Below are 17,286 nucleotides of genomic sequence, written 5' to 3' on the forward strand. Positions count from 1 at the left end.
CCCCGCTACCTGTAAATCGCCCTCCCAGTTCCTAGTCATCTTCCAAATAGATCTGACAGGCAGCCGCTATCATCTGGCCGCCACTGAAGCAAGAAGAGGACTAGGAAACCTATGGAAAGCGTTATTGAACAGCTTTTGTGAAAGGAAATAAATTGGTCAATTGCGGTCATAAAGAGAGAAAGTAGTATTCAACACCTAGCGAGAGCGCTAAATGGACCAGAAATAACGGACCTAGAAAGCGGCGGTTGGTTCTCAACAAGGTGGAGTTTTGTGAGTGAGGGCGAGGGCTACCATCGATTGCCTTTATGCTATTCGGTTACCTGATGGAGGAACCAGAACGATATGTGTCTCAAAGATAATTGCTGCCTTTACTGAAAATATTGAACTATTACACCAAAAGAAACAAGCAAAGAAGAACATTAACGGGATTTCCAATATAAAATTATATGAAAGAGTTTTAAATAAATATCTGATTTCGCATACAATTCGCATAAAACTTATTTTACGATCAGTGAATGACTTCTGTTAATGGAACGATCATATCCTGTCCTTTGAAGTGCCGTTTCTGCGTCACAGGTCGCTGAGAACACAACATTTACATAAAAGTAGGACTGATGAAAACGGACAGTGTAGAGTAGAGGAAGGGTGGTAGTTAGTTGTAGCAATATGGCTGAATTGTGGGGTTTGGGGCACTGGCTGGAACTACCCAAATCGTCTGGATGCTAGTTATAGAACATGGCAACCTATCCCTGGGCATCGGTAGCCTCAGAATAATGCCTAAAGGTAAACATAGTTACTATCCGGACTCTCCCTCTATCCGCATATCCAAGATGGATGTGATCATCCCGTTCTCCCCAGATGTGCCCTGTGATAGCAACGGGCAGCACATGTGGTGGGCTTTCCTTGCATCCTCCATGGTCACGTTCTTTGGGGGTCTCTTCATCATTCTGCTCTGGAGAACTCTCAAGTACCTGTGGACTGTCTGCTGCCACTGTAACACCAAAAAGAAGGTTGGTCATATTCATGTGTCCACACACAACACATTTCCAATGCATTCATAACTTGTGACAGAAATTGACTAATGTCTATGTTGCTGTTTTAGTGTGGCACTTCGGCTTCATACCATTTGGATTTATATATAATTGTTTTAAGCCACTCTGTGGCATATTTGGCCTAATGTTGGCTGAGAATGAACAAACACAGATGTATCACTTACAACCGTGTCATCTCGTTTCTTCATTGTCTCAAATTACATGAGCAGGTTTAGAGCCAAAGCAACTTGTTAAAGCCATTGACACCTGTAGGCCTGTCTTAGCAGTTGATGGATGAAAGGCAGCTGTAGTACTTCATAATATACATACTAACAGTATGTATGTTCAGTTTATTTAATGGAAGTGTAACTCGATCAGACTGTGACAAATACACTAATGGACAAAAGGTGAGATTGCATCTGAATAAATACTTTTTAGATACCTCTCGGTGTAATTACAAACTTTTCCATGAAGCAATGTTGGTCAGGAAAATATGTAGGCTCGCAAACACGCACACTGTTAGTTGACAGGCTTCCAACAGTTAGTCAGGAATAGTTCCCCCAGTCTCTACCCTGGACACACCCCCACCACTGACAGCTGCTGTTGCTATTACACCAGTCTAGCATTGTTGTGTGTCAATGAGACATTCTTTAAAAGCATCATCAGTTGCCAGATCCATACTGTGTGTGTCACTAGAGTGACCAAATCTTTATATCAATAGTTGATAAAGGTGGCAGCAACACTAACAAGCTGTACATTTACAACAAAACTTTTACAGTTAACTTCTGTAATTCTATATTACAGTACAGTACTGTAAAGAGCAATGCATTTTGTGGGTTGAATGGCATTCCACTACACGTTACAATTTTACAGTAAAGTACTGTATTACCTGTTTTGCTGTATATTTACAGCAGCATACTGTGAGTTGTGGTGCATTGTGGGAAAATGTTTTGGCCGGCTAAAGAATCTAGGGCTCATTAACATATTTTGAGGCATGCCTTGTAAGAGGCTATATTTGTTGCACCCATTAGTGAGAATACTGTACCCCACAGAATACAGTACCATACCGTATTAAAATAAATACATATTTGGCCTGTAAATCGATAGAAATTTACTGGCTACTTTGCTGCCAGTAATTTACTGTAAAAATTACAAAATTTATTTTTTTACAGTGAATGCATGCTCACCACAAGCAGTGCAAACCCTCATCCTACTACTGCAATCTTTACATTCCCATGGCTGTGTAGGGACTGGGTCTGTAGTCTTTACATTTTCATGGCTGTGTAGGGACTGTGTTTGTAGTCTTTACATTTGGTATTTGGTATTTTATTAGGATCCTCATTAGCTGTTGCAAAAGAAGCAGCTACTCTTCCTGGGGTCCACACAAAACATGAAACATGACATAATACAGAACATTAATAGACAAGAACAGCTCAAGGACAGAACTACATACATTTAAAAAAAAAGGCACACGTAGCCTACATATCAATACATACACACAAACAATCTAGGTCAAATAGGGGAGAGGCATTGTGCCGTGAGGTGTTGCTTTATCTGTTTTTTGAAACCAGGTTTGCTGTTTATTTGAGCAATACGAGATGGAACGGAGTTCCATGCAATAATGGTTCTATATAATTCTGTACGCTTTCTTGAATTTGTTCTGGATTTGGGGACTGTGAAAAGACCCCTGGTGGCATGTCTGGTGGGGTAAGTGTTGTGTGTCAGAGCTGTGTGTAAGTTGACTATGCAAACAATTTGCGATTTTCAACACATTTCTTATTAAAAAAACTCTCAGCCCTCTGATTACAATGAAGAGCAAGACCTGCCACTCTGTTTTGGGCCAGCTGCAGCTTAACTAGGTCTTTCCTTGCAGCACTGGACAACACGACTGGACAATAATCAAGATTAGTCTAAACTAGAGCCTGCAGAACTTGCTTTTGGGAGTGTGGTGTCAAAAAAAGCAGAGCATCTCTTTATTACGGACAGACCTCACCCCATCTTTACAAACATGGCTGTGTAGAAAATGTGTCTATTTCTCAGGAATAGAGGTAACAATTTTCTTTGTATAATGCTGCTGTAAGAAGGGCAGCAGGTAGCCTAGCGGTAAAGAGCGTTGGGCCAGTAACTGAAAAGTTGCTGGTTCGAATCCCTGAGGCGACTAGGTGAAAAAGATCAATGTCCCCTTGAGCAAGGCACTTACCCCTGGATAAGAGCGTCTGGTAAATGTAAGAACCGGTTCATCTCAATTTCTGATTCTATAGGCTTGCTCTGGATTATGTCATCTGGCCAATCATGAATAACGTTATATTACTTAATACTGTTTGTTGACGAACACACCTTGTATTGCTTTGTTGCACAACTAATGAGGTGAGCAGTTAGTGGTCAGGTTACTTTAGCAGATTATTAGATCACAATTGAAGTGCAATCAATAGTGATACCTCCCTGTAGTGCACTACCTTTGACCAGGGCCCATTTGGGACAGAGCCTTATTCTCATCCTCCAAACTTGGAGAAAAACTCTAATGCATGAAACTCTACAGTACAGGTAACAATACATCAGAATTGTGGCTAGACATTGAGTTCCTGGTTTAAACCTCCAGTGTAGTAATCATCTCCCAACCTAATGCAGATCAGTGAGAGAGATGGCAAAGAGAGGGAAAGACATTACTTGGACCTTCAGTGATTTTCTTTCTTTCTTTCTTTCTTTCTTTCTTTCTTTCTTTCTTTCTTTCTTTCTTTCTTTCTTTCTTTCTTTCTTTCTTTCTTTCTTTCTTTCTTTCATCAATCATTGTATCAACCATGTCTAATATAGAGGACTCAATCACTCTAATGAACTTTGGATCTATTTGACAACACAGATTTGAGTTAGTCAAGAAAATAATCGGTGTATCTTGTTTTGATGTATTATAGTATATGAGATGACTACTGCTGTATGAGCCAACGCTAAGAGAACTAGACCAGTGAGAAGAGTAGTGTCTGAGGTGCGGACCAGTATGAAACCAGACCAGTATGAGATTACTGTAGTACTCCCACTCATGTTTGCATATACAGCTGGTGAGTAAAAGACCCATCTAAAATTCATTATCCTCACTAAGCTCTAGCCTGGACAATTGTCGGCCAGTCTGCACAGTCTGCACATCGCGCTATCGAGCCAGAGCATATCAGATTTTCTGCCGGAATCACTGAATCACTGGACCTTAACATCGGATCATCGCAACTAGCTAGCTGCAACCGAATGGCTGTTGTCGTTGTTGGCTAATCACCATTGTCCTGAAGCTAACCCCAGTTAGCCTTGAACTAGCCTCGAGCCAGGCCCATCTCCCGGCTATCTACCTCTCTGTCAACCGGACGGGACCTCCTGGTGTTGACACGGAGCCCTGCCGATCCATCACGACTGGTCTGCCGACGTAATCGTCTGATGTGGTTTCAACAGGCTTCTCGTTGCGACGACCACAAAGATCCATCTGCTAGCCCCGGCCCGCTAGCACACGCAATCAACAGCCGTGCCTCCAGCTCGCCTGTAGCGTAGCAGCCACTGAACTGCTCCCGGACTTACTTATTGCTGTTCACTGGACCTTATGATCACTCAGCTACACAGCTTATGCCTGCTGGACTGTTCCTTTATACGGTACCCCATCCTGTTTAGCCTCAGCTCAAACTTTCGTCGCCATTACCAGCTGTTGTCTTAGCTCTCTCGAATAGCACCTGTGACTGCTTTATGCCTCTCTCCCATGTCAATATGCCTTGCCTATTGCTGTTTCGGTTAGTTCTAACTGTACTTTTTCAATGTAGAGCCCCCAGTCCTGCTCAACCTGTCTCAGATAGCTCATTTGTCCCACCCCCCACACACGCGGAGACCAGCTCAATCAGTGCCTCCAGTGATGCTATCTCTTTCATCTTTACCCAACGCTTCGGTTTACCTCCACTGTCCTCATATCCTTCCATATCCTTGTCTGTAAATAATGCCCTGCATCTATTCTACAACGCCCGGAAATCTGCCCCTTTTTTCTCTGTACCCAACGCACTAGAAGACCAGTTCTTAAAGCTGTCACGGTTTCGGCCGAGGCTGCTCCTCCTCCTGGTTCGGGCATGCTTCGGCGTTCGCCGTCCCCGGAGTACTAGCTGCCACCGCTCTATGTTTCTGTGTTCCATTGCTTTTGTCTGTCTGTCACACCTGTGTCTGTTTGAGAGTTGATTACGTGTCTTATAAGTTCCGTGTTGTAATCTAGGGTATTTGTGTGTTGTTTTTCCGTTGCCACTTTGTTCATGATACGTGTTTGGTTTTCCGTGTCATTTTGCTTGTTCAAGTGTTTTACGCGTGTGCGTAATTTTCCTCGCCACTTCGTGTTTCGAGGTCGGGGCTTGTATACTTGTTTTGGAGACTATTAAAAGTCTAGTTGGACTAACCTCTGCTTCCTGCGCTTGACTCCTCCACCACATCCACGACGGTTTATGACAGAACAACACACCATCATGGAGTCAGCAGGATCAGCGGCGTCTCCCGAATCCCTGCTGGACCGGATCAATTTCCAGGACGCCATGATCCAGCAACTCGGGACCGCCATGGACAAGGTGTCCAACGCCCTGCGCCGTTTGGTGAACTCTGAGGACCCTTACAACATCGCATCACCAACGGCCAGTCCTCCTCTCTCAGTACCGGAACCCAGTGGCATTCGGCTCTCACTCCCGAGGGCATATGACGGTTCTGCAGCCGGGTGTCAGGGATTCCTCCTGCAGGTAGAACTGTACCTTGCCACTATACACCCGGCGCCCTCGGGATACGAGAGCGTCTCCGCCCTCATCTCCTGTCTCTCCGGCAAGGCGTTGGAATGGGCCAACGCCGAATGGAGGGGAATAGACGCCGCTACCATCACCTACGCGGAGTTCTCTCGCCGCTTCAGGGCTGTCTTCGATCATCCCCCTGAGGGGAAAGCGGCGGGAGAGCGTCTATTCCACCTCCGACAGGGGAAGAGGAGCGCACAGGAGTTCGCACTGGAGTTCCGGACACTAGCGGCGGATGCGGGGTGGAATGAGAGGGCCCTCATCGACCAGTACCGATGTAGTCTACGAGAGGACGTTCGTAGGGAGCTGGCCTGCAGGGACACCAACCTGTCGTTTGACCAGTTGGTGAACATTTCCATCCGTCTGGATACCCTGCTGGCTACCCGCGGACGTCCCGAGTGGGGGTCGTCCAGTCCACCCTCCAGCACCCCCGAGCCGATTCCCATGGAGCTAGGGGGTGCTGGCGCTAGAGAGAGGAGGAGAGGGAACCCGAGGGAGGCCATCCACTGCACCACCTGCGGTCGTGGAGGACACACTGCGGCCAGGTGCTGGGGAGGGTCTCCTAGGGGAGGTGACAGCAGGCCACGCACTGGGGAGTCATTTCAGGTGAGTAGGCGCCCCACTCACCCAGAGCTCTCTGTTGGTCACATGAGTATTCCTGTGAGGTTTCCACAGGTGGCACCTCATTCCCAGCATAAGGCGCTAGTAGATTCAGGCGCAGCTGGGAACTTTATTGATCGGGCATTTTGTAGTGGGTTAAGGATTCCCCTTCGGCCGGTAGACAATCCATTTCCTGTCCACGCACTAGACAGCCGGCCGTTGGGGTCGGGCCTGATCAGGGAGGTCACAGCACCACTGACTATGACGACGCAGGGGGGTCATGAGGAGATCATTCAGTTTTATCTGATTGACTCTCCTGCGTACCCCGTGGTGTTGGGCCTTCCCTGGTTAAGCACCCATGATCCTACTATAGCGTGGCAACAGAGGGCTCTTATGGAGTGGTCTGCTCAGTGTGTAGGGAGATGTCTAGGTGTTTCCGTAGGGGCGACCTCGGTAGAGAGTCCGAACCAAGTGCCCGCACTGCGCATTCCCCCCGAGTATGAGGATTTAGCACTCGTGTTTAGCAAATCGAGGGCAGCACGGCTACCTCCTCATAGACAGGGGGACTGTGCGATAAATCTCCAAACAGGAGCGGCTCTTCCTCGGAGTCATGTGTATCCCCTGTCTCAAGAGGAGACAGCGGCTATGGAGACATACATAGCCGAGTCCTTGGCACAGGGATACATACGGTCCTCTACTTCCCCAGTCTCCTCGAGTTTCTTCTTTGTGAAGAAGAAGGACGGGGGATTGCGCCCGTGTATTGATTATCGTAGTCTCAATCAGATCACAGTTAAATACAGCTACCCACTGCCACTGATTGCGACGATGACGGAATCATTACGCGGAGCACGATTCTTCACAAAGTTGGATCTCAGGAGCGCGTACAATCTGGTGCGCATTAGGGAGGGGGATGAATGGAAGACAGCATTTAGCACCACCTCGGGTCATTACGAGTATCTCGTCATGCCATACGGGTTAATGAATGCTCCGTCAGTCTTCCAATCCTTTGTTGACGAGATTTTCCGGTACATGCATGGGCAGGGTGTCGTAGTTTACATCGACGACATCCTCGTGTACTCTTCTACACGAGCCGAGCATGTAGCCCAGGTGCGCCGAGTATTGAGAAGACTGTTGGAGCATGACTTGTATGTCAAGGCAGAGAAATGCCTGTTCTTCCAGGAGTCCGTCTCCTTTTTGGGTTATCGGTTGTCCTCGTCTGGTGTGGAGATAGAGGTAGACCGGGTATCGGCCGTGCGTAATTGGCAAACTCCAACCACTGTAAAAGAGGTGCAGCAGTTCTTGGGTTTTGCTAATTACTACCGGAGGTTTATTCGGGGTTTTGGACAGGTTGCAGCTCCCATTATGTCCCTGCTAAAGGGGGGTCCGATTCGTTTGCGGTGGTCGGCTGAGGCGGACAGGGCATTTATCAAGCTTAAGAACCTGTTCACCTCGGCTCCGGTGCTGGCGCATCCGGATCCCTCTTTACCATTCCAGGTTGAGGTAGACGCGTCCGAGACCGGTATTGGGGCAGTCCTGTCACAGCGGTCCGGCGCGCCACCTAAACTCCGCCCCTGTGCTTTCTACTCGAAGAAGCTCAGCTCGGCGGAGCGCAACTATGATGTTGGGGACAGGGAGTTGTTAGCCGTAGTCCAAGCCCTAAAGGTGTGGAGGCATTGGCTTGAGGGGGCTCAACACCCTTTTCTCATTCTGACTGATCACCGTAACCTGGAGTACATCCGGGCAGCTAGGAGATTGAACCCTCGTCAGGCTAGGTGGAATATGTTCCTAACCCGGTTTGTTTTTAAGATCACCTACATCCCAGGGTCCCAGAATGTTAAGGCAGACGCACTGTCCCGGCGGTATGACACGGAGGAGAGGTCTAACGAGCCTACTTCCATATTGCCGGAATCTTGTTTGGTGGCTCCGGTAGTATGGGAGGTCGATACGGAAATCGAGCGGGCACTGCGTACCGATCCTACTCCCCCCGCGTGTCCTGTGGGGCGGACGTACGTTCCGCTCGAGGTCCGTGATCGTCTGATTTATTGGGCTCATACATCACCCTCCTCTGGACATCCAGGTATTGGCCGGACCGTGCACTGTCTTAGCATGAAATACTGGTGGCCAACGTTAGCTAGGGATGTGAGGGTTTATGTCTCCTCCTGCTCGGTGTGTGCCCAGTGTAAGGCGCCTAGACATTTGCCCAGGGGTAAGCTACATCCCCTGCCCGTTCCACAACGACCATGGTCCCACCTATCGGTGGATTTCGTAACTGACCTACCCCCCTCCCAGGGGAATACCACCATATTGGTCGTTGTGGATCGGTTTTCTAAGGCCTGTCGTCTCCTTCCCATGCCGGGTCTCCCTACTGCCCTACAAACCGCTGAGGCTCTCTTTACCCATGTGTTCCGGCACTATGGGGTCCCCGAGGATATAGTGTCTGACCGAGGTCCCCAGTTCACTTCCAGAGTTTGGGGAGCGTTCATGGAACGGTTGGGGGTCTCGGTAAGCCTTACCTCGGGGTACCACCCAGAGAGTAATGGGCAGGTGGAACGAGTCAACCAGGATGTGGGTAGGTTTTTGAGGTCCTATTGCCGGGACCGGCCGGAGGAGTGATCGAGGTTCATCCCCTGGGCAGAGATGGCCCAGAACTCTCTCCGCCACTCCTCCACCAACTTAACACCTTTCCAGTGTGTTTTAGGTTATCAGCCGGTCCTGGCACCGTGGCACGAGAGCCAGATCGAGGCCCCTGCGGTGGACGAGTGGATTCGGCGCTCGGAAGAGACGTGGGACGCTGCCCATGTCCATCTGCAGCGTGCCATCCGTCACCAAAAGGCGAGCGCCGACCGTCACCGCAGTGAGGCACCGGTGTACGCACCGGGAGATCGAGTCTGGCTCTCGACTCGAAACCTGCCCCTCCGCCTGCCCTGCCGGAAGCTGGGTCGGCGGTTTGTGGGGCCCTTCAAAGTCCTGAGAAGATTGAACGAGGTGTGTTACAGGTTACAACTGCCTATAGAGTATAAAAATATTAACCCCTCGTTCCATGTGTCTCTTCTCAGGCCGGTGGTAGCTGGCCCACTCCAAGAGGATGAGATAGGAGAGACCCCTCCGCCCCCTTTGGACATCGAGGGGGCCCCGGCGTACAGAGTCCGGACCATCTTGGACTCGAGACGCCGGATGAGTGGTCTCCAGTATCTCGTGGAGTGGGAGGGGTACGGTCCGGAGGAACGGTGCTGGGTGCCCAGGAGGGACATACTAGATCCATCCCTCCTGACTGAGTTTCACCATGGGCATCCCACGCGCCCGGGTCCGCGTCCTCCTGGCCGTCCCCGGAGTACTAGCTGCCACCGCTCTATGTTTCTGTGTTCCATTGCTTTTGTCTGTCTGTCACACCTGTGTCTGTTTGAGAGTTGATTACGTGTCTTATAAGTTCCGTGTTGTAATCTAGGGTATTTGTGTGTTGTTTTTCCGTTGCCACTTTGTTCATGATACGTGTTTGGTTTTCCGTGTCATTTTGCTTGTTCAAGTGTTTTACGCGTGTGCGTAATTTTCCTCGCCACTTCGTGTTTCGAGGTCGGGGCTTGTATACTTGTTTTGGAGACTATTAAAAGTCTAGTTGGACTAACCTCTGCTTCCTGCGCTTGACTCCTCCACCACATCCACGACGGTTTATGACAAAAGCCTTTAGCCGTATCCTTATTCTACTCCTCCTCTGTTCCTCTGGTGATGTAGAGGTTAACCCAGGCCCTGTAGCCCCCAGTATCACTCCTGCTTCCCAGGCGCTATCATTTGTTGACTTCTGTAACCGCAAAAGCCTTGGTTTCTTGCATGTTAACATCAGAAGCCTCCTCCCTAAGTTTGAGTTATTCACTGCGTTAGCACACTCCACCAACCCTGATGTTCTAGCAGTGTCTGAATCCTGGCTGAGGAAGGCCACCAAAGATTCTGAAATGTTCATTCCCAACTACAACATTTTCCATCTAGATAGAACTGCCAAAGGGGGCGGAGTTGCAATCTACTGTAGAGATAGCCTGCAGAGCTCTATCATACTATCCAGGTCTGTGCCCAAACAGTTTGAGCTTCTACCTCTAAAAATCCACCTTTCCAGAAATAAGTCTCTCACTGTTGCCGCTTGCTACAGACCCCCCTCAGCCCCCAGCTGTGCCATGAACACCATATGTGAATTGATTGCCCCCCATCTATCCTCAGAGTTCGTATTGCTTGGAGACCTAAACTGGGATATGCTTAACACCCCGGCCGTCCTACAATCTAAACTAGATGCCCTCAATCTCACACAAACTATCAAGGAACCTACCAGGTACAACCCTAAATTCGTTAACATGGGCTAGATAGATATCATCCTGACTAATTTACCCTCTAAATACACCTCCGCTGTCTTCAACCAGCGATCACTGCCTCATTGCCTGCGTCCGTAATGGGTCCACGGTCAAACGACCACCCCTCATCACTGTCAAACGCTCCCTAAAACACTTCAGCGAGCAGGCCTTTCTAATTGACCTGGCCCGGGTATCCTGGATGGATATTGACCTCATTCCGTCAGTAGAGGATGCCTGGTTGTTCTTTAAAAGTGCTTTCCTCTCCATCTTAAATAAGCATGCCCCATTCAAAAAATTCAGAACTAAGAACAGATATAGCCCCTGGTTCACCCCAGACTTGACAGCCCATGACCAGCACAAAAACATCCTGTGGCGTACTGCATTAGCATCGAACAGCCCCCGCGATATGCAACTTTTCAGGGAAGTCAGGAAGCAATATACACAATTAGTTAGGAAAGCAAAGGCTAACTTTTTCAAACAGAAATTTGCATCCTGTAGCACTAACTCCAAAAAGTTTTGGGACACTGTGAAGTCCATGGAGAATAAGAGCACCTCCTCCCAGATGCCCACTGCACTGAGGCTAGGAAACACTGTCACTACCGATAAATCTACGATAATCGAAAATTTCAACAAGCATTTTGCTATGGCTGGCCATGCTTTCCACCTGGCTACCCCTACCCCGGCCACCAGCTCTGCACCCTCCGCTGCAACTTGCCCATGCCCCCCCCCCCCGCTTCACCCAAATTCAGATAGCTGATGTTCTGAAAGAGCTGCAAAATCTGGACCCCTACAAATCAGCTGGGCTAGCCAATCTGGACACTTTCTTTCTAAAATTAGCAGCCGAAATTATCGCAACCCCTATTACCAGCCTGTTCAACTTCTCTTTCGTATCGTCTGAGATCCCCAGAGATTGGAAAGCTGCCGCGGTCATGCCCCTCTTCAAAGGGGGTGACACTCTAGATCCAAACTGTTACAGACATATATCCATCCTGCCCTGCCTTTCGAAAGTATTTGAAAGCCAAGTTAACAAACAAATCACCGACCATTTCGAATCCCACAGTAACTTCTCCGCTATGCAATCTGGTTTCCGAGCTGGTCATGGGTGCACCTCAGCCACGCTCAAGGTCCTAAATGATATAATAACCGTGATCGATAAAAGACAGTACTGTGCAGTCGTCTTCATTGACCTGGCCAAGGCTTTTGACTCTGTCAATCACTGCATTCTTATTGGCAGACTAAATAGCCTTGGTTTCTCAAATGACTGCCTCGCCTGGTTCACCAACTACTTCTCAGATAGAGTTCAATGTGTCAAATCGGAGGGCCTGTTGTCTGGACCTTTGGCAGTCTCTATGGGGGTGCCACAGGGTTCAATTCTCGGGCCAACTCTATTCTCTGTGTATATCAATGATGTCGCTCTTGCTGCTGGTGACTCTCAGATCCACCTCTACACAGACGACACCATTTTGTATACATCTGGCCCTTCATTGGACACTGTGTTAACAAACCTCCAAACGAGCTTCAATGCCATACAACACTCCTTCCGTGGCCTCCAACAGCTCTTAAACGCTAGTAAAACTAAATGTATGCTCTTCAATCGAACGCTGCTTGCACCCGCCTGCCTGACTAGAATCACTACTCTCGGCGGGTCTGACTTAGAATATGTGGACAACTACAAATACCTAGGTGTCTGGTTAGACCGTAAACTCTCCTTCCAGACTCACATTAAGCATCTCCAATCCAAAGTTAAATCTAGAATCGGCTTCCTATTTCGCAACAAAGCCTCCTTCACTCATGCTGCTAAACATGCCCTCATAAAAGTGACTATCCTACCGATCCTTGACTTCGGCGATGTCATTTACAAAATAGCTTCCAACACTCTACTGAGAAATTGGATGTAGTCTATCACAGTGCCATCCGTTTTGTCACCAAAGCCCCATATACTACCCACCATTGTGACCTGTACGCTCTCGTTGGCTGGCTCTCACTACATATTCGTCGCCAAACCCACTGGCTCCAGGTCATCTATAAATCACTTCTAGGCAAATATCTTAGCTCATTGGTCACCATAGCAACACCCACCCGTAGTATGCGTTCCAGCAGGTATATCTCACTGGTGATCCCCAAAGCCAACACGAACTGCAAAAATCTCTGAAGCTGGAGACACTTATCTCCCTCACTATCTTTAAGCATCAGTTGTCAGAGCACCTTACCGATCACTGCACCTGTACACAGCCCATCTGTAATTAGCCCACCCAACTACCTCATCCCCATATTGTTATTTACATTTTTATTTATTTTGCTCATTTGCACCCCAGTATCTCTATCTGCACATAATCTTCTGCACATCTATCACTCCAGTGTTAATACTAAATTATAATTGTAATGATTTTGCACTATGGCCTATTTATTGTATTACCTCCATAACTTACTACATTTGCACACACTGTATATAGATTTTCTATTGTGTTTTTGACTGTACGTTTTGTTTACCCCATATGTAACTCTGTGTTGTTGTTTTTACCGCACTGCTTTGCTTTATCTTGGCCAGGTCGCAGTTGTAAATGAGAACTTGTTCTCAACTGGTTTACCTGGTTAAATAAAGGTTAAATAAAAAATGGAGAGACAGGGGAGAGAGAGGAGGAGGAGAGTGGGGAGACAGGGGAGAGACAGAGGAGGAGAGAGAGGAGGGAGAGAGGAGACAGGGGAGAGACAGAGGAGGGAGAGAGGGGGGAGAGAGGGGGAGAGAGAGAGGGGAGACAGGGGAGAGACAGAGGAGGGAGAGAGGAGACAGGGGAGAGACAGAGGAGGGAGAGAGGAGACAGGGGAGAGAGAGAGGGGGAGAGAGGGGGGGAGAGAGAGAGAGGAGAGAGAGAGAGGAGGGAGAGAGAGAGAGGAGGGAGAGAGAGGAGGGAGAGAAAGGGGAGAGAGAGAGGAGGGAGAGAGACAGGGGGGAGAGAGAGAGGAGGGAGAGAGAGAGGGGGGAGAGAGGAGACATGGGAGAGAGAGAGGAGGGAGAGAGGAGACAGGGGAGAGACAGGGGGGAGAGAGAGGAGACAGGGGAGCGGGGGGGAGAGAGAGAGAGGAGAGACGGGAGAGACAAAGGGGGGAGAGAGGGGAGAGAGAGAGGAGACAGAGGAGGGAGAGAGAGGGGAGACGGGAGAGACAGAGGGGGAGAGAGAGAGAGAGTGAGAGGGGGAGAGAGAGAGACAGGGTAGGTATGTACAGACTCAGTGAGCATAGCCTTGCTATTGAGAAAGGCCGCCGTAGGCAGACCTGGCTCTCAAGAGAAGACAGGCTATGTGCACACTGCCCACAAAATGAGGTGGAAACTGAGCTGCGCTTCCTAACCTCCTGCCAAATGTATGACCATATTAGAGACACATTTTCCTCAGATTACAGAGATCCACAAAGAATTTGAAAAAAAAACAATTTTGATAAACTCCCTTATCTACTGGGTGAAAAACCACAGTGTGCCATCACAGCAGAAAGATTTGTGACCTGTTGCCACAAGAAAAGGGCAACCAGTGAAGAACCAACACCATTGTAAATACAACCCATATTTATGTTTATTTATTTTCCCATTTGTACTTTAACTATTTGCACATTGTTACAACACTGTATAGACTTAATATGACATTTGAAATGTCTTTATTCTTTTGGAACTTCTGAGTGTAATGTTTACTGTTAATATTTATTGTTTATTTCACTTTTGTTTACTATCTACTTCACTTGCTTTGGCAATGTTAACATACGTTTCCCATGCCAATAAAGCCCTTAAATTGAAATTGAAATTGAATTGAGAGAGCGAGAGGGGGGAGAGAGAGGGGGGAGAGAGAGAGCGAGAGGGGGGAGAGAGAGAGAGTGAGAGAGAGGGAGAGCTGCTGGGAGGACGTCGTGAAATTGGATGAGTGGGTGAGTGGCTGACTTTTCCCCCCCATATTGTTTTTCAGTGGCTACAGCTAGTGATGTTAGGTTTGATAACGGAGCTCCGAGGCATGCGTTGAAATCGCTGAGCAGTTTACACTTTATCAGAAGCACGTGATCAATGACGTCCAAAGCTTTGTTTCATCGAACAACCACCTGATTGGTTTGGTATTTGTTTGGTAGATGACAAAAAGGTTACTCTTCACACGTGCTATGGGGTGTGGGGCGTCATCTATAATAATTTGGCTGCTCTAAACTATTTTGACCACCAGGTGCCACTAGTGTACACTGTGTCGCTCAAAGCCTGGAGTAATAAACCTATTTTTGACACAATTGGCTGGAAATGCTCAATGCTTCAGGAAGCTTCATTTCCCCATCACTATCTACAGCTAGAGATGCAGGTGTCATTTGGTTAGCTAGCAAGAAATGTGAATCCGTTTGCTAGCTAGCAAGAAATGTGAATCAGTTTGCTAGCTAGCTATGCTGAACTTGAAAGACTGTTATCCACAGTTAGCATATCTCTTAGTTGTCAATCAAATGTATTTGGCATCAATCAAATGGGAGGGCAGGCATGTTCCCATTCAGTTGTCAAAACGTGGGCAGGCAAGCTGCAGAAGGGTGAGCAGGCTACTATTCCCCATTGTTTATCAGTGCAATTTTGACAGCCGACTACATGCACATTTATTTTTTAGGGTTTATCTACTGTTCCCTTGTTAGATTTTAGCTCATCTCGCTCTGGCTAACATTAGTTGTTGATCTTGTTGTTGTTGATGTGCATAGGCAACTGAGGGAGCGAGAGCCTACCTGTTCATGGTTGTTTGATCAATGGAACTGTAAAGTTCCCAAATGTAAGAGGACTTTCTAATTATCTAAAGTCACGCTGTTGCTACTGCCTGTAAACACACAGTCCAGTTCAAAGTGAACGATGGCAGGCCCGTGTGGCAAATGGCTTATTTAGCTCTGATTGGTCTGTGTATAGTCCAGTCCTGAGGTGTGTTCAGTTCACGTGAACGTTTGCTACGTTGCGGAACGGTTTGTACTGAACAACACGTTTCCCCAAAATGTTCTTGTACGTTTTTCAACAGACTTTGAGGTACGTTTGCTCCCGTTTGGTGGTTGAGGTGAGGTGTAGCTTGAAGCAATGAGTGACATACAGTTGAAGTCGGAAGTTTACATACACTTAGGTTGGAGTCATTAAAACTAGTTTTTCAACCACTCCACACATTTCTTGTTAACAAACTATCGTTTCGGCAAGTCGGTTAGGACATCTACTTTGTGCATGACACAAGTAATTTTTCCAACAATTGTTTACAGACAGATTTCACTTATAATTCACTGTATCACAATTCCAGTGGGTCAGAAGTTTACATACATTAAGTTGACTGTGCCTTTAAACAGCTTGAAAAATTCCAGAAAATGATGTCATGGCTTTAGAATCTTCTGATAGGCTAATTGACATCATTTGATTCAATTGGAGGTGTACCTGTGGATGTATTTCAAGGCCTACCTTCAAACTCAGTGCCTCTTTGCTTGACATCATGGGAAAATCAAAAGAAATCAGCCAAGACCTCAGAAAAAAAGTGTAGACCTCCACAAGTCTGGTTCATCCTTGGGAGCAATTTCCAAACGCCTGAAGGTACCACGTTCATCTGTACAAACAATAGTATGCAAGTATAAACACCATGGGACCACGCAGCCATCGTACCGCTCAGGAAGGAGACGCGTTCTGTCTCCTAGAGATTAATGTACTTTGGTGCGAAAAGTGCAAATCAATCCCAGAACAACAGCAAAGGAACTTGTGAAGATGCTGGAGGAAACAGGTACAAAAGTATCTATATCCACAGTAAAACAAGTCCTATATCGACATAACCTGAAAGGCCGCTCAGCAAGGAAGAAGCCACTGCTCCAAAACTGCGATAAAAAAGCAGACTACGGTTTGCAACTGCACATGGGGACAAAGATCGTACTTTTTGGAGACATGTCCGCTGGTCTGATGAAACAAAAATAGAACTGTTTGGCCATAATGACCATCATTATGTTTGGAGGAAAAAGGGGGGTCTTGCAAGCCGAAGAACACCATCCCAACTGTGAAGCACGGGGGTGACAGCATCATGCAGTGGGGGTGCTTTGCTGCAGGAGGGACTGGTGCACTTCACAAAATAGATGGCATCATGAGGAAGGACAACGATGTGGATATATTGAAGCAATATCTCAAGACATCAGTCAGGAAGTTAAAGCTTGGTCGCAAATGGGTCTTCCAAATGGACAATGACCCCAAGCATACTTCCAAAGTTGTGGCAAAATGGCTTAAGGACAACAAAGTCAAGGTATTGGAGTGGCCATCACAAAGCCCTGACCTCAATCCTATAGAACATTTGTGGGCAGAACTGAAAAAGCGTGTGCGAGCAAGGAGGTCTACAAACCTGACTCCGTTACACCAGCTCTGTCAGGAGGAATGGGCCGAAATTTGTGGGAAGTTTGTGGAAGGCTACCCGAAAAGTTTGACCCAAGTTAAACAATTTAAAGGCAATGCTACCAAATACTAATTGAGTGTAAGTAAACTTCTGACCCACTGGGAATGTGATGAAAGAAATAAAAGCTGAAATAAATCATTCT

At 47.5% G+C, this 17,286-nt stretch overlaps 1 protein-coding gene across 1 annotated transcript in view; it reads left to right on the forward strand.

The window, feature by feature from the left end:
- Positions 1 to 773: 773 nt before the first annotated feature.
- LOC311127729 (calcium-activated potassium channel subunit alpha-1a-like) overlaps positions 774 to 17,286 on the forward strand; it is a gene marked incomplete at both ends in the record, with an annotated part of 208,256 nt that continues 191,743 nt past the window's right edge. The window contains 1 exon segment of the mRNA XM_084159598.1: positions 774 to 1,010. Within this exon segment, the coding sequence (XP_084015724.1) occupies positions 774 to 1,010 (237 nt within the window).

This window comes from Coregonus lavaretus, assembly GCF_964263955.1.
Source record: "Coregonus lavaretus genome assembly, chromosome: 1".
Lineage (NCBI taxonomy): Eukaryota > Metazoa > Chordata > Actinopteri > Salmoniformes > Salmonidae > Coregonus > Coregonus lavaretus.